The sequence below is a fragment of the Leuresthes tenuis genome, unplaced genomic scaffold, assembly GCF_036924035.1.
Source record: "Leuresthes tenuis unplaced genomic scaffold, fLeuTen1.0.hap1 SCAF_24, whole genome shotgun sequence".
NCBI classification, from domain to species: domain Eukaryota; kingdom Metazoa; phylum Chordata; class Actinopteri; order Atheriniformes; family Atherinopsidae; genus Leuresthes; species Leuresthes tenuis.
In genome coordinates, this window is record NW_027325378.1 from 2,295,411 (window position 1) to 2,317,891 (window position 22,481).

At 43.6% G+C, this 22,481-nt stretch overlaps 2 protein-coding genes across 5 annotated transcripts in view; both read right to left on the reverse strand.

Annotated features, from left to right (window-relative positions):
• Positions 1-1,757: 1,757 nt before the first annotated feature.
• Positions 1,758-22,481, reverse strand: part of LOC140284234 (aspartyl/asparaginyl beta-hydroxylase-like) — a 47,777-nt gene continuing 27,053 nt past the window's right edge. For 2 of the 4 annotated variants that reach the window (XM_072378055.1, XM_072378054.1), the window contains 22 exons: positions 17,535-17,588; positions 16,025-16,132; positions 15,726-15,758; positions 14,367-14,402; positions 14,026-14,070; positions 13,540-13,569; positions 13,423-13,455; positions 13,149-13,184; positions 12,121-12,168; positions 11,800-11,940; positions 11,465-11,506; positions 11,293-11,378; positions 11,110-11,196; positions 10,869-11,019; positions 8,898-9,034; positions 8,685-8,783; positions 7,848-7,937; positions 5,466-5,603; positions 5,256-5,391; positions 5,090-5,181; positions 3,284-3,417; positions 1,758-2,441 (listed from right to left, as the gene is read on the reverse strand). In XM_072378055.1, the coding sequence (XP_072234156.1) occupies positions 2,291-2,441; positions 3,284-3,417; positions 5,090-5,181; positions 5,256-5,391; positions 5,466-5,603; positions 7,848-7,937; positions 8,685-8,783; positions 8,898-9,034; positions 10,869-11,019; positions 11,110-11,196; positions 11,293-11,378; positions 11,465-11,506; positions 11,800-11,940; positions 12,121-12,168; positions 13,149-13,184; positions 13,423-13,455; positions 13,540-13,569; positions 14,026-14,070; positions 14,367-14,402; positions 15,726-15,758; positions 16,025-16,132; positions 17,535-17,588 (1,907 nt within the window). In that variant the 3' untranslated portion in view covers positions 1,758-2,290. Of the gene's footprint in view, positions 2,442-3,283; positions 3,418-5,089; positions 5,182-5,255; positions 5,392-5,465; positions 5,604-7,847; positions 7,938-8,684; positions 8,784-8,897; positions 9,035-10,868; positions 11,020-11,109; positions 11,197-11,292; positions 11,379-11,464; positions 11,507-11,799; positions 11,941-12,120; positions 12,169-13,148; positions 13,185-13,422; positions 13,456-13,539; positions 13,570-14,025; positions 14,071-14,366; positions 14,403-15,725; positions 15,759-16,024; positions 16,133-17,534; positions 17,589-22,360; positions 22,394-22,481 lie in introns of all 4 variants that reach the window. The other 2 variants (XM_072378057.1, XM_072378056.1) reach the window with 2 other exon arrangements.
• LOC140284235 (uncharacterized) lies at positions 18,543-22,349 on the reverse strand. The gene has a single exon (XM_072378058.1). It carries the CDS (start codon positions 21,849-21,851, stop codon positions 20,268-20,270), a length of 1,584 nt encoding a protein of 527 aa, XP_072234159.1. The 5' UTR covers positions 21,852-22,349; the 3' UTR covers positions 18,543-20,267.

Here is a 22,481-nt window from a genome sequence, read left to right on the forward strand (position 1 = left end):
CTGGTTTCCTAACTGGTCTCCTAACTGGTCTCCTAACTGGTTTCCTAACTGGTCTCCTAACTGGTTTCCTAACTTCTCTCCTAACTGGTCTCCTAACTGGTTTCCTAACAGGTCTCCTAACTGGTTTCCTAACTGCTCTCCTAACTGGTTTCCTAACTGGTTTCCTAACTGGTCTCCTAACTGGTTTCCTAACTGCTCTCCTAACTGGTCTCCTAACTGGTCTCCTAACTGGTCTCCTAACTGGTTTCCTAACTGGTCTCCTAACTGGTCTCCTAACTGGTTTCCTAACTGGTCTCCTAACTGGTTTCCTAACTTCTCTCCTAACTGGTCTCCTAACTGGTTTCCTAACAGGTCTCCTAACTGGTTTCCTAACTGCTCTCCTAACTGGTTTCCTAACTGGTTTCCTAACTGGTCTCCTAACTGGTTTCCTAACTGGTCTCCTAACTGGTCTCCTAACTGGTTTCCTAACTGGTTTCCTAACTGGTCTCCTAACTGGTTTCCTAACTGGTCTCCTAACTGGTCTCCAGCCTGTGAAACCTCTGCAGATGGTCCAGAACGCGGCGGTGCGTCTGGTCTTGGATCAGCCTAAAAGAACACGTCCCCCCTCTGTTCATTGAGCTCCTCTGGCTGCCCTTAGCATCAGATCCAAGTCCCTGATGTTAGCTACAAAGAGCTTAATGGAACGGCTCCATCTCCTTGAATGCTCTTGCAAAGGCTTCTGTCCCAACTGGGTCCCTCCGTTGGTCCCAGGATTGTCGTCTAGCAGCTCCTACACCACGCCTAAGACAATCCAAACTCTGTTCATGTGTCGTCCCACGATGGTGGAATGACCTACCGAGCGCTACCAGAACAGGGGCGTCCCTGTCTATCTTCAAGAAGCTCCTGAAAACCCAGCTCTTCAGAGAGCATCTCCTATCCCAGCACTTACCTTGTACTTCCCTCCCCCCTCTATCTCTGCACTTTATCTTTCTGCTCTTCCTTCTATGCCTGCACCCTATCTCTACTCTGTCCCCTCTGACAGAGTCGGACTCCTGGGTTCCTTCTATGTAGCTTATTGTTAGCTTTTTATAAAGCTGTTATATCTTGATTTGTAAGTCGCTTTGGATAAAAGCGTCTGATAAATACAGAAACAGAAACAAAAAAAGATGGAAATTTATGTGAAAATGATTTCTGTGCGAGATTCAATTGAAGTAATAAAAAGGAAGCCAATCGAGTGCCATCGCTGGCGTTATAAGTTCACACTTTCCTGTTCCTGGTTAAAGATAAGAGGCTTTATTTTGTACTTTTTTATACTAAATGACCAAGAAACGACTGAGTTAAAGTCGCTTTGGATAAAAGCGTCTGATAAATACAGAAACATAAATGTAGAGTAAAAGAGGCCCCAGAGTTAAACCCTGCGGGACTCCACATTTTTGTCCAATCAGCTGTGTGGTTACCTGAAGACACCAAATAGTCTTTTAAGTAAGAATCAAAGCAGCAGAAAGTCTGTGGAGCAGCACTGAGATGAAGACAGAGACATTGTCGTTGTTTAACTGGACGTTTTTTATTACTTTAACAAAAGTTAACTTCACTCAGTGCAGTGGCGTGGACGGAAAATTGTTAAAACGGTTGTTTTGTATCAGGAACTAGTTGAAAAACAGCTTTTTCTATGACTTCACCTACAGTGGATGCTTGATAACAGCAGCTAATTAAACATTTTAATGGTGGATTGAGCCTAAAATAAGAGATTTTACACAAGAAAAAAACACAAAGAAAGAAAACCAACACACACTTTGTAAGGTTTGAAATGTTTTTGCATCTTTTATTTTTTTATATAAATATAAATCATCATCTAGAACATTTGCGTTAGCTTGTGAATGTGCAAAAGTAAAGAGGGTGAAAGTAAAAACCCGCCTGGATAACCCGACAAAATGCACAGTGGTCCATCTCCAGTTAAGGCCTCATTCCTAAAGACAGATTTCCTCAACATGATCAAAGTGTTTCTTGGTGGAAAAGAAGGAACTTCCTCCACTTCTTGGGTGTTTTAGTGTTTCCGTTTCATTATTTAGCTCCAGAACTTACACAGAGAGGTGGGTTTGGTTTTTTTTCTCAGAGCAGGAAAATTTAAACCCACAAACGTCGCAGGATCCCAGAAGCCGAGCCGAACTGGGCTTGAACAAAAGTACCGTCAAGTCAGTAGTATTATAAAAAGTCCACACATTCCTCAGTCTGATGCACCTGGGAAACGACAGTTTCTGCCCGTTTAACTGCTCTTACCCGTCCGTGACCCGCCCGCCTTCTCCTCGCCGCTCTAAATGGGGCTCAGAGTCTGGCGCTGGTGCTGGGTCAGCTCCGGGTGCCAGACGTCCACGATGAAGATGAGGCGGTAGCTGCCGGCCTCCTGCCAGACCTCGTGCTCGAAGGAGTCGTCGAAGATGAGGACTTTACCTTCTTCCCACTCCCTGCGACACGGGGAGGAGGTGATGAGACCCCATGCTGCTTTTAATCAACATGTTTACACTTCTTTCACCAGCTGATCGGGTCTCTGAGGTCGTCTGCTCAGAGCAGGTATGGAGCACTGAAACTGCCATCCTCCAAAATTAATACGAAAATACGGATAATTATGTTTTTAAGATGATAAATTCAACTGAAATTAAATAAAAATGAATTAATGCGACAGTAAATGTACAGAATGTGAAATTAAAATGTTTTTTAATGTCAAACTGCTTTCATTTAAACTTCAGTTAATGTTATTTACTATATATTTAATTTCTTTCTTTATTCGTTTTTTTCTGTTCTACTTTCTCTTATATCATATTAATGTATTTAATGTGTTTTTGTATTTTATCTTAATTTTATGGAACATTTTTTAAGTATAATTTCAAATTTAATCCTGACTTTTCTCCTCATTTATTCAGTTTATCTTTAAATAAAATAAATCAAAGAATTTAAATTTTAAAAAAGCAAAAACAAATCATTTGGAGGGAAAAATAAAGGAAAATAATATGGGAATAAATATAAGAATAACTAATGAAGACATTAAAACAAATTAATTTCACATTCTACACAGTTATTGTTGTATTAATTCACTTCTAACTTGGCATTTATCAGCATATAAGCTTATTTATTTAGCTATTTATATATGTTTACATTTATTTGCGATTATGGCAGTTTCAGTGCTCCATAAGGAAGGAGCTGCAGGTTTGAACCAGATTTTAATCTAAACTATGATGATTAATCATAAATTAGCACCTCTAAAACATCTCCAAACGCAGTCAGGATGTGTGTAAAGGTCAGAGGTTACCTGGTCTGGTTGGTGCAGCGGATCCTGCAGCCCTGTCTGGGGATGACGAGGCCGAGGTGCATCCTCAGTCTGCAGTTGGTGGGTCCGGTGTGAGGCCAGACGTGGGTACCGGGCTGCATCACCGAGAACTTAATCTGCACAGAGACACTCACAGTCACCACGTCTGAAACCAAGCTCCAGAATGCACTTTATTCACATTTTACTGTTTTATGCAACATATGAGTCCATGTGCGGCATCCCCTCTTCTTTTAACAACATCTGGAAACATCTGGAGCCGAGGAGACCAGCTGCTGGACAGAGGAACGTTGTCCCCTTCCTGTCTGAGAGAGGATTCCTGGCTCTCCTTTGTTGAATTTAAATGTTTTCAGGTGGTGAAACATCTGGACCGCAGCAGGTCAGAGCAGCAGCTGGACTCTTGAAACATCTGGACTGCAGCAGGTCAGTCCAGCAGCTGGACTCTTGAAACATCTGGACTGCAGCAGGTCAGAGCAGCAGCTGGACTCTTGAAACATCTGGACTGCAGCAGGTCAGTCCAGCAGCTGGACTCTTGAAACATCTGGACTGCAGCAGGTCAGAGCAGCAGCTGGACTCCTGAAACATCTGGACAGCTGCAGGTCAGAGCAGCAGCTGGACTCTTGAAACATCTGGACTGCAGCAGGACAGAGCAGCAGCTGGACTCCTGAAACATCTGGACAGCTGCAGGTCAGAGCAGCAGCTGGACTCTTGAAACATCTGAACTGCAGCAGGTCAGAGCAGCAGCCGGACTCTTGAAACATCTGGACTGCAGCAGGTCAGAGCAGCAGCTGGACTCCTGAAACATCTGGACAGCTGCAGGTCAGAGCAGCAGCTGGACTCTTGAAACATCTGGACTGCAGCAGGTCAGAGCAGCAGCTGGACTCTTGAAACATCTGGACTGCAGCAGGTCAGAACAGCAGCTGGACTCTTGAAACATCTGGACTGCAGCAGCCGGGCTCTTGAAACATCTGGACTGCTGCAGGTCAGTGCAACATCTGGACTGCAGCAGGACAGAGCAGAAGCTGGACTCTTGAAACATCTGGACTGCAGCAGGTCAGAGCAGCAGCCGGACTCTTGAAACATCTGGATTGCAGCAGGTCAGAGCAGCAGCCGGACTCTTGAAACATCTGGACTGCAGCAGGTCAGAGCAGCAGCTGGACTCCTGAAACATCTGGACAGCTGCAGGTCAGAGCAGCAGATGGACTCTTGAAACATCTGGACTGCAGCAGCTGGACTGGAACAGATGCAGGATGTGGTTTAACTCTGTCCTGCTGAAATATTTCAGGCCTTCCCTGGAGAAGCTGCAGATGTTGCTCCAACACCTGTTGATACCTTTCAGCAGTGATGGAGCCTTTCCAGATGTTTGATGATTTTTATACCCGATCATGTCTCTGACCTGTTGCTAATGAACCTAATTATCTCCAACATGCTCCTCCAGCTGTTTCTTTTTACTTTTCCAGCCTTTCGTTGCTTCTCTCCCAACGTTTCTGAGTCGTTTTTCTGTTTCTTCCCTCAGATTCACGATTATCTCACATTTATCATTAAATTTCAACACCAGCAATACTTTCTATGTTCTCCTGGGAATGAAACAGACTCATGAGATGTGTAAAATGTATACTTTACACATCTCATGAAAAGATAAAAACATATTTTCAGTGAGTACGGATTGGATTTTACATTCAAACTGGGGTCAGTTTGGGTATTTTTAGCAGTGAAATCCCTAAAATCAGCTCATTGAAACGAGTGCCTCCACTGGCTTGTTTCCAGATGTGCAGAGATACAACATCCTACCTGTCCTCTCTTGCAGCCTGTGGCTTCGGGGAACCTCTCCATCAGCGAGCAGGTCTTCGGGACCCCCTGACAGGAAGTTCCAACCTTCCTCCCTGAACACACACAGATGTTATCCGTCTGTTAAAGCAATAAAACGTCTTTATTCTTATTAAAAAGGAGCTCCTACCCTGCTGCCAGAGTGTGTACTGGCCCCACACCCCCTTCTCTCGGAGGTTTTCCTCCTCAGGGATGAAGCGCCCGTTGCTTTGGTCCATGACGGCCAGCGCCTCGTCCCTGATCGTCTTCCAGTTCCTCTCCAGCATCTGAAAACACGTTCAACACCTCAGGGAAGCTGTCCACCAGCGGGCTTCAGGTGTGCCTCGCCGAGGCCGCCTACCTTCACCAGGTCGGCGTATCCCGTCTCTTTGGCCGTCCACCAGGGCTGAGCCTTCAGTCCGTTCACGTTGTACAGAGACCTCTGCCACACCGAGGCGAAGTGGCCGTGTTTGTGACCCAGTTCGTACCAATGATACGCCTAAACACAGATCATATTCTGATCAGAGAACAGCCGCTTTAAGGGGCGCGAGGCATGTTTTCCCCTGTTTTCTGTCGAAAGGGATTCTTTAAACGTCACCCAAAGCTCTTAAAAAGAAGATTTTTTGTATTTTTATGTACAAGAAACTCATTTATAGCTTAAAGCTTATAGTTAGGGATGGCTCAGGTGAGCCTGAAACATCCCATAGTTCTGCTGCTATAGGCCCAGCCTGCTGGGGGACCTCATCTGTCACACCTTTCCTCCCTTTCCTCTCTTTTTCCTCCTGTTTAATTTCTCAGATGATTTTCTGTCCATGTGACATTATTGTGGTTATTAACTTGTGTTTCCCTGTTCCAGCAGGTATCCTTTGAATGGTGTTATGGTGTTTTTCCTCCTCTTTTCCCTCTTTTCTGTCTTCTCAAACCCCAGCTGGGCGAGGCGGATGGACACCCTTCCTGGTTCTGGTTCTGCCAGAGGTTTCTTCCTGGTTCTGGTTCTGCCAGAGGTTTCTTCCTGAGTCTGGTTCTGCCAGAGGTTTCTTCCTGGTTCTGCCAGAGGTTTCTTCCTGGTTCTGGTTCTGCCAGAGGTTTCTTCCTGGTTCTGCCAGAGGTTTCTTCCTGGTTCTGGTTCTGCCAGAGGTTTCTTCCTGGTTCTGCCAGAGGTTTCTTCCTGGTTCTGCCAGAGGTTTCTTCCTGGTTGTGGTTCTGCCAGAGGTTTCTTCCTGGTTCTGGTTCTGCCAGAGGTTTCTTCCTGGTTCTGGTTCTGGTTCTGCCAGAGGTTCCTTCCTGGTTCTGGTTCTGCCAGAGGTTTCTTCCTGGTTCTGGTTCTGCCAGAGGTTTCTTCCTGGGTCTGGTTCTGCCAGAGGTTTCTTCCTGGTTCTGGTTCTGCCAGAGGTTTCTTCCTAAGTCTGGTTCTGCCAGAGGTTTCTTCCTGGTTCTGGTTCTGCCAGAGGTTTCTTCCTGGTTCTGCCAGAGGTTTCTTTCTGGTTCTGGTTCTGCCAGAGGTTTCTTCCTGGTTCTGCCAGAGGTTTCTTCCTGGTTCTGGTTCTGCCAGAGGTTTCTTCCTGTTAAAGGGAGTCGTTCCTTTCCACAGTCCCTCAGGCTCAGGACGGGAGATTGGACTGAAGACCAGTTTTGGTCCAATCTGTTGGTTTCCTTAGCTCGGATATTATTTTTGAATTGGCTCCATATGAATTAATTGGATTATGATTACAATGAATTGAATTCCAATTGGCTTGAATTGGACTTTATTACTTAAGTGCCTTGAGATGACAATTGTTGTAATCTGGCGCTTTATAAATAAAGTTGAATTGAATTGAATTGAATTGAATTGAATTGAATTGAATTGAATAAAATTGAATTGAATTGAATTGAATTGAATTTATCCAGACTTTCCCACCAACTTTCACTCGCATGGTTCTGGCTTAGAGTTACAGCAGTTCACCATCTTGGTTTCCAGCCCTGCGCCACTGCTTCACTTTAAGGTCACCGGACGTTTTTCCGGGCTTTGTGGCCTCTTCAACGTGACAAATAATTCATGCGCACGGCTGTGCATGTGCAGGCTTTGAGTTGTGGATGGTTAAACACACACAACACGCTTTAAATACTTCGTCTACACCAGTCTGATCACATTGTTACACAAACGTTTCTATAAGAGAGATGATTAAAAATATAACTTTATTATCAAGGTTTTAGGTCAAAAAGTGAAATATAACGTCACCGGCTGCTCAAACACGTGAATCACAGTTAGTACGACTGGATGAGGGTCTGCCGCAAGGAATTATGGGATGGAATTAGCTGCTGTCTCTCAAAAAGGATGTTTCTTATCCTAAAGGAGAAGTTTTTTGTTGTTTGTCTTAATATTTGGAGAATTCAAACAGCTCTCATCGTGGCTGCTGCTCGGACTCTTCGGGGTCATATTAAACGTGATAAAATAAATGTTAACATTAAAGAACCAATATTTAAAAGATCCTCCAGAGAAGTTTCGGTGGAGTCAGAGTCCAGTGAGTTAGAATCAGGAAATAATTCTGCTAATTGTAGAAAACTTATTTTTTCCTGTTCAAACTGTGACAAAAGAACCGTTTATTTGTTTGTGGTAAAACCCTTTTTGTTTTTCCCCTTTAAACCCCCCAAAAAATATAAATATCTTTCAGTTTTAAGTGGATTTCATACAAAAATCAACAAAAGACACACTGCCCCCTGTGGCCTGCATGTGGTACTGCAGGACGGTGGCGTAAACACTCACGCTGTCGTCGCCGACTCGCTGCAGAGCGTCTCCCAGGTGGAAATAAAAGCGCCCGTCGTCCGTCCCCGGCTCACCTGACTCCAAACCCTCCTGCAGACAGGAAGTGAAGAGCAGCATGTTCAACGTTTCATTTAAAGCGGGCAGATCCAGGTCAGAGGTGTCAGGTCACGATGCGTCGTTTCAAACATTTGTATCGCTGCGACAGCTGATCAGCAGAATGAAAGAAAACAGATGTGACAGACAGATGTTTGTCGGATGTAAACATCTTTTAATGAGGTATGTTGGGCCTAAAGTCAGAGTTCAGAATCACCCTTTAACCTGCCCGATCACCATGGTAACTGATGCTGAACACATCAGGTTGAGATGAAAATATGCGAGCAAAAAACTAACGTCTTCATATTTTATCCTGCTTTGTCTGAAAGTGGCTTCGACAGACAGACAGTCAGAGAATATCGAATCAATAATAATAAATAATAATAATGTATTAAATAATAAATAAATAATAATAAACAAGTTTGTCTCCGATTTGCTCTGAAATCGAGCTGATTTCATGGAACCGTGTCAGAGAAGTTGTTGTTTGGAGCGTCTGCTGTGAACATCCTCAGAGATGAACACCAAACTTACACATGATGCTGTACGAAGGCGACAGCAAACCTGATAATGTGTCCAACGTCTACAATGTCCATCATACAGAAACCGAACACTAACCTGCTTTATTGTGCCAATGCTCCTCATATAAAGGTGAAAAACAGGTATTTTCTCAGCTTTAAACCTGAGCGTAACGCAGTCCTGAGGTTTTCCAAACACAAAGACTGAGATCAGCACCACCTTACTTACCCTCAGGTACGGTATACTCTCTGCGATCTTGTTTTCGGACTTCAGGATGAAGCCGTAGTGAACTTTAGCGAAGCCGCTGCTCGGGGCAACTGCCAGAACCTGGGGGGGGGCGGGGCATAGAGGACAGAGAGCCAATCAGAGGAGCCGCAAACTGCTGTCACCGCTCACACAAGACAGGATGTTTCTGCTCATTAAAGCCACCAGCACACACACCTCTTCGTAGACCTTCTTGGCGCCCTTGTTGTCGCCTAGCAACAGGTGGGCGACGCCCAGGTCGTTCTTCAGACTGATGTCTTCTGGAAAGCTCTGAACCAGCTTCTCCAGCGTCGCCAGAGATCCTCGCATCCGACCTGAGAAAAAACGGAAAACAAAACAAAGATTTTCATGTTAGTCTGAGGCTTCAGATCGGGTTCCAACAACGTTTCAGTCTGATAAACAACAACGTTTCAGTCTGATAAACAACAACGTTTCAGTCTGATAAACAACAAGGTTTCAGGCTGATAAACAACAACGTTTCAGGCTGATAAACAACAACGTTTCAGTCTGATAAACAACAACGTTTCAGGCTGATAAACAACAACGTTTCAGTCTGATAAACAACAACGTTTCAGGCTGATAAACAACAACGTTTCAGGCTGATAAACAACAACGTTTCAGTCTGATAAACAACAACGTTTCAGTCTGATAAACAACAACGTTTCAGTCTGAGAAACAACAACGTTTCAGTCTGGTAAACAACAACGTTGCAGTCTGAGAAACAACAACGTTTCAGTCTAATAAACAACAACGTTTCAGTCTAATAAACAACAATGTTTCAGGCTGATAAACAACGTTTCAGTTTCATAAACAACAACGTTTCAGTCTGGTAAACAACAACGTTTCAGTCTGAGAAACAACAACGTTTCAGTCTAATAAACAACAACGTTTCAGGCTGATAAACAACAATGTTTCAGGCTGATAAACAACGTTTCAGTTTCATAAACAACAACGTTTCAGGCTGGTAAACAACAACGTTTCAGGCTGATAAACAACAATGTTTCAGTCTAATAAACAACAACGTTTCAGTCTAATAAACAACAACGTTTCAGTCTGGTAAACAACAACGTTTCAGGCTGATAAACAACAATGTTTCAGGCTGATAAACAACGTTTCAGTTTCATAAACAACAACGTTTCAGTCTGATAAACAACAACGTTTCAGTCTGATAAACAACAACGTTTCAGTTTCATAAACAACAACGTTTCAGTCTGATAAACAACAACGTTTCAGTCTGATAAACAACAACGTTTCAGTTTCATAAACAACAACGTTTCAGGCTGGTAAACAACAACGTTTCAGGCTGATAAACAACAACAAACAACAACGTTTCAGGCTGATAAACAACAACGTTTCAGGCTGATAAACAACAACAAACAACAACGTTTCAGGCTGATAAACAACAACGTTTCAGTCTAATAAACAACAACGTTTCAGGCTGATAAACAACAATGTTTCAGGCTGATAAACAACGTTTCAGTTTCATAAACAACAACGTTTCAGGCTGGTAAACAACAACGTTTCAGGCTGATAAACAACAATGTTTCAGTCTAATAAACAACAACGTTTCAGTCTAATAAACAACAACGTTTCAGTCTGGTAAACAACAACGTTTCAGGCTGATAAACAACAATGTTTCAGGCTGATAAACAACGTTTCAGTTTCATAAACAACAACGTTTCAGTCTGATAAACAACAACGTTTCAGTCTGATAAACAACAACGTTTCAGTTTCATAAACAACAACGTTTCAGTCTGATAAACAACAACGTTTCAGTCTGATAAACAACAACGTTTCAGTTTCATAAACAACAACGTTTCAGGCTGGTAAACAACAACGTTTCAGGCTGATAAACAACAACAAACAACAACGTTTCAGGCTGATAAACAACAACGTTTCAGGCTGATAAACAACAACAAACAACAACGTTTCAGGCTGATAAACAACAACGTTTCAGGCTGGTAAACAACAACGTTTCAGTAGACTTGTGTGGACTGGGTCCTGCAGGACAGTCTCAGCCCAGGACTGTGCAGAATGAGACAGTTTTAGGGCTCAAAGCTTGTGCACATCAACGCTCTGAGCGCCTTCTTCTGTCTCTCTGGTCTGGTTTTGTGTATTTATGGCGGCGTGGCGTCAGTGATGCGTTACCCAGGAACTGCTGCCTCTCGGACCGTCTCTTCAGCGCAGCTCTCAGGAGGTCAGAGGTCACGTCGGGAAGCTCGGCCGCCTCTCTGTAGGTGTTGATGGCTCTCTGCAGCATGTCGTTACTGCGCTGCTTCTCAGCCACGTCGTCCTCCGCCTGCACGCACACACATTACCGTTACCTCATCATCACGCCGAACCGGCTCGCCGCGTGGTCGTCCCGTGCTGGACCTGGGCTTTGCCGTACCTGGGCTTTGCCGTAAAGAGCGCGGGGGCTCTGTGGATACCGCTGCACCAGCGCCTCAAACGCTTTCAGAGCCTCCTCCACCTTCCCCTGAAAACAGGCGAATAAAGAAGTTCACGAAGAGCTGAACGTCTGAGGAGGAGGAGGACCGGCGGCGTCCGAACTGCTTTTCAAAATAAAACGCACCTTTTTACGAAGCTTCTCTGCTGCGTCAATTTCTGCTTTGATGGTTTTATCGAACTTGTTGAATAGTTTTGGCTTCTTCTTCTTCGCTGAAGGAAAGAAAGCAGGAGGAGGAACGATCAGAGACACGAAGCTCAGAGTCGCCTTCTGCTTGAATCCTTTTCTGAGTTTTTACCTTTTTCTCTGAGCTTCTCCTCCAGCTGCTGCTCAGATGTTCCTGTGACAGAGTTTATCATCAGAAAGTTCAGTTTCTGAGAGGAAACCAGACCTGAAACACTGTTCAATGCAGTTTATAGGATTCGGTGTGAAGAAAGAATAAATATTATAATATAAGCAAATTAAATCAACTGAATCGATTTCATTTCTAAATTTCTGTAAAATGTAAACTTGGATCAATAAAAACAAATAAAGTAAATATAGAAACAAACAACATAATGAATTAAAATATGAGGCTTCATCCTCCATCAGAGCAGCTGTGAGAACATCTGCTTATCATGAACGGGTGCTCACCGCCAGCCTCCTGAACGCCATCAGGGCCGCCATCAGGGCCGCCATCAGGGCCGCCATCAGGGCCGCCATCAGGGCCGCCATCAGAGCCGCCATCAGGGCCGATCTCACCCTGCGGTTCTGGTTCAGGACGGTCTTCTGCTTCTGTGAATTAAACAATATGTCACAACCGTTTCTGGGAATAAAAGTGTGGATTATTGACTCTTATAGACAGTTTTCTGCTTTCTTTCCCTGTAAAAAACTCCTAAAAACATTCCAAAATGTTCAGGAACTGAATATTAGAGGTGAGTTGGGCCACAGAAACACTTTTTTAGACCAACAGACCTGCTTCCTGCGTCACTTTGGAGCTCGTCAGGTATTGTCCAGACGCCGCTGCAGAGAAACACGCGTCAGGCTGAGTGATTCCAGGTGAAACATGCAACAAGCTGCTCCTGCAACACTGATCTCTGGTGAAATATAAGGCTGCAGAGAATCACAGCTCCAACAGTATCACTAATGAGCCACTTTAAGTCTCTGAAGACTCTTTCTATTTGTTCTGAGCTGAAAGGGACAACGCTGCTCAGTATGAAAACAGGTTTCCAAACTCATGTTTCCCCAGCAGAAAGGTTTCAACTCATTAAATCTGCCACATGGACAATAAATATGGAGTTAAAGAACGTCTTAGACTAAAAGACATGAAGACCTGGAAGAACTTTCTGCTTCTAAAGTCAGACAAAGTGAAGTCGTTGGAAACATAGACAGAAACACCATTATAATCCTGATTATGGGGGTAAGAACTTTTAATGTGATCGACTGTCTGATTTCTGAGGTCCTGGAAGCACAAAGTATTTCATCTGAAACAGCTGAAATGAGAAAAACCTCCGTTTGAACCGATATATTCTGTCTTTAAACCCACTTTAAACTGAACAAAGTGACGGCGTGCCACTGAAAAGTTTCTCATCGACGCTCAGACTGCAAATAAATCCTTTTTTTACAGAGAACTCGACACTGAAACCTGGTTTTTGGGCTCTCTGATAGTTTAGCTCGAAGCTGGAAATCAGCAGAATTAATCTCTTCTTTTGAATCTCTTCTAAAAACTCACTTTTATTAAAGGTTTTTGTGTTGGGAAAGTTTATTACATTCTACACTGTTGTTCTAACTGGTTTAATTTCCATCTGTAGCGACATGAAGAACTCTGTAATATGTTAAGAATAATGCTTTATTACATTATTATAACGTCACGTCGGATCAGTTCAGACCTCCAACAGCTTCAGAATAAAACCAAACTAAATTAATCCACTGAGACAAACAGAAGTAAAAGGAATTAAACTCCAAGTTAAAGTTAAATAATCATTAAGAGCTGTTCGACTCACCTGAACTCTCCTCGGACCGCGGCTCCTCCACCAGAACTGCACCAACAGACATTTTACTTTAGTTTATTATGGACGTTACAACCAAACTCAGCTCTAAATGTTAGCATCTCCGCTTCCCACCATGACTTTCTCTGTGTTTCTGGCTGTGCACGGCTGTGTTTACGGCTGTGCATGTGCAGGGTTCAGTCTCAGATTAGTTTTAATGACCTGGAGTTAACTGTAGGGGGAGCCGAAGAGCAAAAACCCGCTTTATTAACGCTATCTTTGCTCTCACCTCCAGTGGTGTCGATCGTGTCGGTTTCTTCCTCTGGAGGAAACGAAAGATAAGGAAGCAGATTATTATAAACGCTCGGTGATGGCGAGAGAACAGCAGAGGATCGGTTTTACTGACCATAAGGATGTGCGATGTCTCGAGGATCATCTACGGCAAAGAAGGAGACATGTTGGGTTATTGTTTCTGACTCTAATGAGAAAAAAAGTCAGTCTGGATCTGGTGTTTCACACAGTTTTAAGTTGTGATGTCACACATGGCGCCATCCAGAGTAACCGTGGGTTGGATATGAAGGTTTTAGGGCCAAAAACAAGAAGATTACAGGCTTTAATATGTTAAACACAAGCATGTAACTCCAGGATATGAAGGTTTTAGGGCCAAAAACAAGAAGATTACAGGCTTTAATATGTTAAACCCAAGCATGTAACTCCAGGATATGAAGGTTTTAGGGCCAAAAACAAGAAGATTACAGGCTTTAATATGTTAAACACAAGCATGTAACTCCAGGATATGAAGGTTTTAGGGCCAAAAACAAATCATCATCATCAAAAAACAACAGAAAACTGAAGAAGAAAATAAATAAAAGCATGTTTGTGTTGAACTGACCTGGAACAAAGTCGTCTTCTACAAACGGGGGAAGAGGAACAGCAGCTGGAGGTGAAGACAGTGCATGTTAGCAGCTGACACACGTGCACAGGCACATGCACACACACATGCACTCGGGTGGCCGCCTCTGGCCACACCTGGAAGCCACCCGTCCCAAAGGTTACTCTAAGCTGTGGATAAAGAGCATCATGGAGGGCTCGCTGCAGGTTAGAGAAACTATTCTTGGGCTGTTTTTCCGTTTAATCTAAAGTAAAGTCGAGTAAAGATCGAGTAAAGTTCCTCAGAGCCGTAAACGGTTAGAGACGGACGTGAGCGCATGCAGCAGCCGCAGAGAAACCAACCTTGGATTTCAGACTCCACGTCCTGAGATCCAGCCGCTGAATCAGACACACACAGAAGCCACAACGTTACAGTCGTCATGGCAACACGTCAGGCACAGCGGGTGAAGTGTGCATTCAGAAAGCAGCTGATTCGTACGCCGTGTGGCAGATACTTCAAGTCAAACTGTGTTAATCGTCAGCCAAATGTTCCAAAAGAGTTGGGACGCCGCGTAGAAAGGATTCAGAAGCCAAGATTTCATTCTCAGAAGATAGAAAACATTCTATCATTCTATGGAGCTTTAACCTGCATCTGATGGAGCTTTAACCTGCATCTGATGGAGCTTTAACCTGCATCTGATGGAGCTTTAACCTGCATCTGATGGAGCTTTAACCTGCATCTGATGGAACTTTAACCTGCATCTGAAGGAGCTTTAACCTGCATCTGATGGAGCTTTAACCTGCATCTGATGGAGCTTTAACCTGCATCTGATGGAGCTTTAACCTGCATCTGATGGAGCTTTAACCTGCATCTGATGGAGCTTTAAGCTGCATCTGATGGAGCTTTAACCTGCATCTGATGGAGCTTTAACCTGCATCTGATGGAACTTTAACCTGCATCTGATGGAGCTTTAAGCTGCATCTGACGGAGCTTTAACCTGCATCTGATGGAGCTTTAACCTGCATCTGATGGAGCTTTAAGCTGCATCTGACGGAGCTGTAACCTGCATCTGATGGAGCTTTAAGCTGCATCTGATGGAGCTGTAACCTGCATCTGATGGAGCTTTAACCTGCATCTGATGGAGCTTTAAGCTGCATCTGATGGAGCTTTAACCTGCATCTGATGGAGCTTTAACCTGCATCTGATGGAGCTTTAACCTGCATCTGATGGAGCTTTAACCTGCGTCTGATGGAGCTTTAACCTGCATCTGATGGAGCTTTAACCTGCGTCTGATGGAGCTTTAACCTGCATCTGATGGAGCTTTAACCTGCGTCTGATGGAGCTTTAACCTGCATCTGATGGAGCTTTAACCTGCATCTGATGGAGCTTTAACCTGCGTCTGACTGCTCCTCAGGTTTTTCCCTGAGAGACTCTGCCTCTCTGAGGTGCTCTTTAATAATAAAAAGTCTCACTTTCAACATTAATAAGTTTCCTGCTGTGAATAAAACTTTGACTTCTGACATTTGGAGATAATTTACATCTTAAACGGCGTCCCATCCTTTTTCGAAATTCAGGTTTCGCATCAAAGGACGAAAAAAGCTTTTTAGATTCTTTTCCATCAAAGAAAGTTTTGATGTTTGTCTGAAGCTCCAGAAGCCATTAAAACAGAGAAAGGAGGAATTCCACATTTCATTTCCTGTGTTCGTGATCATGTGACGTACCTTGGTCATCGAGGGCGGCCGCAGTGACGCTCTCTAAAAGCAACAACGACAGTTTTAATTCGACAAATCAACATAAACTCACTTTTCAGACCAATCAAAATGAGTTTCTTCTCTTAAAAAGTGTCAGAAAACACTCTCGAGCGCAGCTAAAAACGACTTTTATTCAGCGAAAATCTTCAAAGCGTCACAAAGAGGAGCTGAAACCACCAAACTGAGCTGCTGTCAATGTTTCCTGCTGCAACAGGAACCATTTAATCGGTTCCTCTTTAAACACATGCAGATGTTTCCAGCACACACACCTGACGGCGCCTCCTCGGCCGGGGCTTCAGTGGGCGTGGCCTCGCTGTCCTGTTGCTCTGCAGCTCTCTGATTGGCTGTTTCAGCCACTGGTTCTTTATTTTCTTGGACTGCAAAGGACAAAAAGGAGAAAAAACCACCAAAAAGCAGTTTTTTTAAAAGAGTTTTACTAAATCAAACATGACTGCAGCTCAGAATAAGTGTTTATTACACCACTGTTTGTTCCTGCGCTGTATTTGAGCTCTTGAACGCATCGTTAAACCACAAAATGCTAACCCTAGCTAACCCTTCCCAGACTGATGGGCAGCAACAGCTGCTTCTCTGAGATCATTGCTGATGTCTTTCCTCCTTGGCATCATGTTAACACACACCTGAAAACTGACAGAACTTCTGCTTTTATAGAGCTGCTCACACTGACTGATGATCAATTAATCAGAGCATTGATCAGCAGCTCCTGGCTGCTTCTCACCCTCTTAGTTCAGTGAGGGTTCACTTAGTTTTCCACCCTGCTCCTGTGTTCTGTCTCAGTTTTTGATCAGTAAATACTGACTCAGTGTAACATGTCGTGTGTTGTTTGTTGGACTCATTTTAAGACCTGATGAGGACCAGATTAGAGTCGTGTTGCTGTGGGAGAATCACATGCTAACAAAGACTGGATAATGCTGCGCTGCAGAAGCTAACAAAGACTGGATAATGCTGTGCTGCAGAAGCTAACAAAGACTGGATAATGCTGTGCTGCAGAAGCTAACAAAGACCGGATAATGCTGTGCTGCAGAAGCTGGGAAAGACTGGATAATGCTGTGTTGCAGAAGCTAACAAAGACTGGATAATGCTGTGCTGCGGAAGCTAACAAAGACTGGATAATGCTGTGCTGCGGAAGCTAACAAAGACTGGATAATGCTGTGCTGCGGAAGCTAACAAAGACTGGATAATGCTGTGCTGCGGAAGCTAACAAAGACTGGATAATGCTGTGCTGCAGAAGCTAACAAAGACTGGATAATGCTGTGCTGCAGAAGCTAACAAAGACTGGATAATGCTGTGCTGCAGAAGCTAACAAAGACTGGATAATGCTGTGCTGCGGAAGCTAACAAAGACTGGATAATGCTGTGCTGCGGAAGCTAACAAAGACTGGATAATGCTGTGCTGCGGAAGCTAACAAAGACTGGATAATGCTGTGCTGCAGAAGCTAACAAAGACTGGATAATACTGTGCTGCAGAAGCTAACAAAGACTGGATAATGCTGTGCTGCAGAAGCTAACAAAGACTGGATAATGCTGTGCTGCAGAAGCTAACAAAGACTGGATAATGCTGTGCTGCAGAAGCTGGGAAAGTGAGCAGCTGTGCGTCAGAGCCCATCGGACTGGTTGAACCGGGAGTCAAAGTGGAGCAGGGTGGAGCCGAGTTGAGGCTTTGTTGGTGTGACACCGATCTGAGCTGGGATCAGAGACCCTGGACGGCTCTGACGTCACGTTTTCTCAGGTTTCAGGTCAGTGTGAGCCAGTGTGTCCTCACCTGTTCTCTCCTCAGGTGAACCTCCCTCCGTCGGCCTCTTTGCTTCTTTCACACCTGTTCAGAGTCCAAAAAGGTCAGGTTTTAAAATCACTGTAAATCTAACACAAACATCAGTTTGAGCTGTGAACTGATGCTTTCCTCTTACCAGAACCATCACAACTGAACGGCTACGCTAAAAAAAACAGGGTTTTTGGGCCCATTAGGAAGGTTTTACACTTTTTAAATTGCAATAAAGTTGCAAAATGACCAATTCAAATTAATATAAAGTATTTCAATCTGGTCCGTTTCATCCCAAACGTAGATATTTAAGTTTATTTTATACATTTTAACTCATTAAAAGTAATTTATTTTGATTACAGATAGATTTATCCTAATTCTAAGCAATCTAAAAGTCCTAAATGTGATAATACTTCAAAATAAACAAGGTCACAATTAATTCTCTAAGTGTATCACTGACTTTAAAGGTGGGAAATATATATCAGCCAAGTTGTTTTCATCCCCAGAGCTGCTGTGAATCCAAAATAAGAGTAAATTCTGTAAATCAATTGCACAACTATTCTATTAATATGTTTAAGATTAACAACAAGAGGTTTCTTCTTCCATCAACAATTTTTTATTCACGACAGATGCTGGAAAACAGAAAGAAAAAGTAAAATACAAACAAAATGAGCCAAAAACAAGTAAATACTGCTGGTTCGTGGGTTAAATAAACACATTTATCATCCATAAAAATGGTTATTGATGGAGTAGATGTTGATGTAACGGATGGAGACGCCAGTTTTTCTGAAAACTTGGCATATCTCAGCATGGTGTGCAGTGTGTCCTTAAAACATTTGAGGAAACTGGACAAGTGGAGGACAAAAGAAGAAGTGTCAGGCCTAAAAAACTATCTCCAGCAGATGAACAGGATCTGAAAGTGATGTCCTTAAGAAAGAGGAAAAAATCCAGCTGTGACCTGACAGGACCTGAGAGATGCATCTGGACCTTCAGCTGATCCATCTACTGTTGGCCCAAGCCTCATCAGAAATGGGCTCCATGGAAGGGTGGCTGTCAAGAAGCCGTTCTTAAGGAAGGGAAACAGGGAGAAAAGGCTGAGCTGTGCCAAATGACACAAGAAGTGGACTGAAAATCAGTGGCAACAGGTCTTATGGAGGGATGAATCCTCCCCAGAGCCCGGACCTCAACATTATTGAAGCAGTGTGGGATCATCTGACAGAGAACGGAACAAAAGGCAGCCCACATCCAAAGAAGAGCTTTGGGATGTCCTTCAAGAAGCCTGGAGAACTATTCCTGAAGACTCCTTAAAGAAATGACAGAAAGCTTGTCTCAGAGGGTTCAGGCTGTGTTGGAGGAGTAAACATTATGAGCAGAAAGTCTTCCTGATAAAACTCTGCATCACAAGAGATGGAAGGAAAACTACAGAAAAAACCCAGCTGACACGTGTTCTGTTAAATAAAACCTCTAAACTAAAGTTTATTCACACAAACATGCAGAAATAAGTAAGAATAAATCAGAAAAATTCAGAATCTCATGTAGTTCCTCTTTAAAAAACACAGCAAAATGATGATAGAATATCTTTTACTAAAGAGGTCAAACAGAGGTCAAACAGAGGTCATTCAGAGGTCAAACAGAGGTCATACAGAGGTCACTCTGACATGAAATACATAAAAACAACAGAAGAAGAAACCTGATCAGGTCCCAGAGTTAAACGAACCGAAGCTCAGGATAATGTGGGAAGAAGTCAAACCGATAAGAGAAAAGTAGGAAGCATTTATTTAAAAGAAGATTTAAATCTGAACGCCGTAAAGGCTTCATGCAGGTCCTGGTGGGCCCGTTACAAGGTTCACTACATAAACTACGATTCACCGAAGCTCACAACTTTTCATCAGATTTAACCCCGACCGACCGGCTCTGCTCCAGCAAAGAGAAACAAATCAATCACGATGATCGATTAAAAATCACCTTTTAACCCCTTAAAAGCTCAAATCTATACGAAAACCCCAGAGAGAGTCAAACCATGAGATTAAACGTTGTTTTACTTCGTTTTTACTGGATTTCTTCATCAGAATTTAACTTTTAAAACCTATCACACCTTATATTTTTACCTTTTTTACAATGTAAAAACTGTTAAAACTAACAAACAATCATAAAATCTAAATTATCTAAGAGATTTCTAACCATTTCTTTATAATTCTTGGATGAAACCAATAAAACGTCACATTTTCCAACCTGTAATACTTAATAAATAAGTAAATAGCATCATCTTGCTGCACCGTTGTCTCCGTTATGGACTTGTATGTCCATCACGGGCCGTTTCTTACATAAAAAGCTGAAAATGCACGTCTTTATATTCATTTCCAGCTAATTATTTGTCTTGTACAGAGAGAAAAGGAGATTTCCTGATTCCGTCGCTCTTAGTTTCTGTAAACCATCAACTTTAAGAGCCTAAAAAAAGCATATTTTGCAATAGCTTCAGGTTTTTTACGAGCCTGGAGCTGCAGAACCTGCTGCTCTTCACTGGGTTTTGTGCAAATTAACAGCAGCTGCAGCGTAACTTCCTCCTGGGATGTTGAGGCGAGTCGTTGGTGGTTCTGACCAAACAAATTCTTGAAAAACAAGCTTTTAAACCAGAGTCCAGCCTGCTGTGAGATGACTATTGAAGCTCGCCCGTGAGGTCATGGTTTCACGGGTCACAGCGCCGTGAATGTGAGGTCATCCCTTTGCACCATGATGTCATTTTTTGGGGTCATCTTCGACGCTCTTTTCTCTCCTGACCGCTCCAGCGCCCCCTGGAGGCTTCAGCTGGGAGGCGTTCTGCTTCCTCTCTGGAAGCGCTCGCCTCTTGGTGGCGTTTCCATCTCTCTCCGCCTCCATCTTCTCCCGCAGAGCCAGCCGCTGCCTCTCCATTAGCTTCTCTCGCTCCAGCTTCTCCTTCGCTGCTCTCTCTTTTCTCGCAGCCATTTCTTTCTCTGCTCTTTCCCTCTCAACACGTTCTTTTTCTGCTTTCTCTCTCTCGAGCCTCTCCTTCTCCTGCAGGATTCTAGCTTTCTCCTTTTCTGCCTTTTCTTTAGCAATTCTTTCTCTTTCCTTAGCGAGACGCTCCCTCTCCAGTCTTTCCCTTTCTGCTCTTTCTTTGGCAAGTCGTTCTTTTTCTTGCCTCTCCTTTTCTGCCTTTACCCTAGCAATTCTCTCCCTTTCTTTAGCGACACGCTCCTTTTCCAGTCTTTCATTTTCAGCTTTCTCTTTGGCGATTCTTTCTTTCTCAAGTCTTTCTTTTTCTCTTGCGATACGCTCCCTTTCTAGCCTCTCTTTCTCTTTGGCAATCCTTTCTTTTTCTTGTCGTTCCTTCTCTTTAGCGATACGCTCCCTTTCTAGCCTCTCTTTCTCTTTGGCAATCCTTTCTTTTTCTTGTTGTTCTTTCTCCTTGGCGATACGCTCCCTTTCTAGCCTCTCTTTCTCTTTGGCAATCCTTTCTTTTTCTTGTCGTTCCTTCTCTTTAGCGATACGCTCCCTTTCTAGCCTCTCTTTCTCTTTGGCAATCCTTTCTTTTTCTTGTTGTTCTTTCTCCTTGGCGATACGCTCCCTTTCTAGCCTCTCTTTCTCTTTGGCAATCCTTTCTTTTTCTTGTCGTTCTTTCTCCTTGGCGATACGCTCCCGTTCTAGCCTCTCTTTCTCTTTGGCAATCCTTTCTTTTTCTTGTTGTTCTTTCTCCTTGGCGATACGCTCCCTTTCTAGCTTCTCTTTTTCTGCTTTCTCTTTAGCAATCCTTTCTTTTTCTTGTCGTTCCTTCTCCTTGGCAATACGCTCCCTTTCTAGCTTCTCTTTTTCAGCTTTCTCTTTGGCAATCCTTTCTTTCTCAAGTCTCTCCTTCTCTAATCTTTCCCTCTCCGCTCTCTCTTGCTCTAGTCGTTGTCTTTCTTTTGCAATGCGTTCCCTCTCTAACCTTTCCTTTTCAGCCTGCTCCCTTTCCATCCTTTCCTTCTCCTGTTGCTCCTTCTCTGCCTTTTCCTTTTCTGCTCTCTGTCGTTCTTTTGCAAGGCGCTCTTGCTCGATTCTTTCCCTCTCTTTCTCCAATCTTTCTCTCTCTTCTCTGGCAGCTTCTTCTTTAGCTAGTCTCTCCCTTTCTTGCCTTTCTTTTTCTGCTTTTTCTTGAGCCACCTTCTCCCTCTCCACCCTCTTTTCTTCTCTCAGCTGCTCTTGGGCCAGCTCCAGCGCCTTCATCTTTAAAGCCCAGGCTGCCTCCCTTTCCTCCTCTTCCTCAGCCACGAGGGCCCGGATCTCCGCCAGAGCGATGCGAGCGATCCTCTTGGCCTCCATCTTCTCGTGGATCAGCCTCAATTCGTCTCTCAGAATCGAGCGCAGCTTGGCACCTCGACTGGGACGGTCTGATGTTTGAGGTGAAATGTTTTTAGATGATTAAAGGATTTTCTTCCACCAACACACAGCAACCGAGGAACTGTTAGAGTTGCAGGACATCGGAGGATATAATCTGCTTTTAGGCCTGAAGTCCACCCTCTCATAGTTCTTATGTTTTAGGAAAAATCCTCTGGTCCAAACCAGGTCTGAAAATGCTGAGAGCTTTGACCTTGGGGTGAACTTGGGAAGATTTGACCTCGTTTTAAGACCTTGTGAGGACCAGATGATTGTTTTATTATGATGCATAAAACCTAAGAACTGATAAAAGATGTGGTTTCTTTTTCATGACACCAAGTCTTTGCAGATTTTATACCGTCCCAATTATTGGAAACATATCAAATTAGTTAATTTCTTTCTCTTAAAGCACTTCAGACCAGTTAGTTCAGACCCAGACATGCAGGGTTTAGTACCTCTGGAGGTGTTTGTTCTTTCTGCAGCTTGTCCTGATACAGAGAGCAGAAACAACATTAAGTTAGGAAGCTAATGGATCCGTCACCATCACAAAACCCACACAGACGGACAGGAAGACGC

Excerpts from the sequence above, each read along its gene's own strand:
- LOC140284235 (XM_072378058.1), bottom strand. The coding sequence starts at position 21,851 with ATGGAGGCCAAGAGGATCGCTCGCATCGCTCTGGCGGAGATCCGGGCC.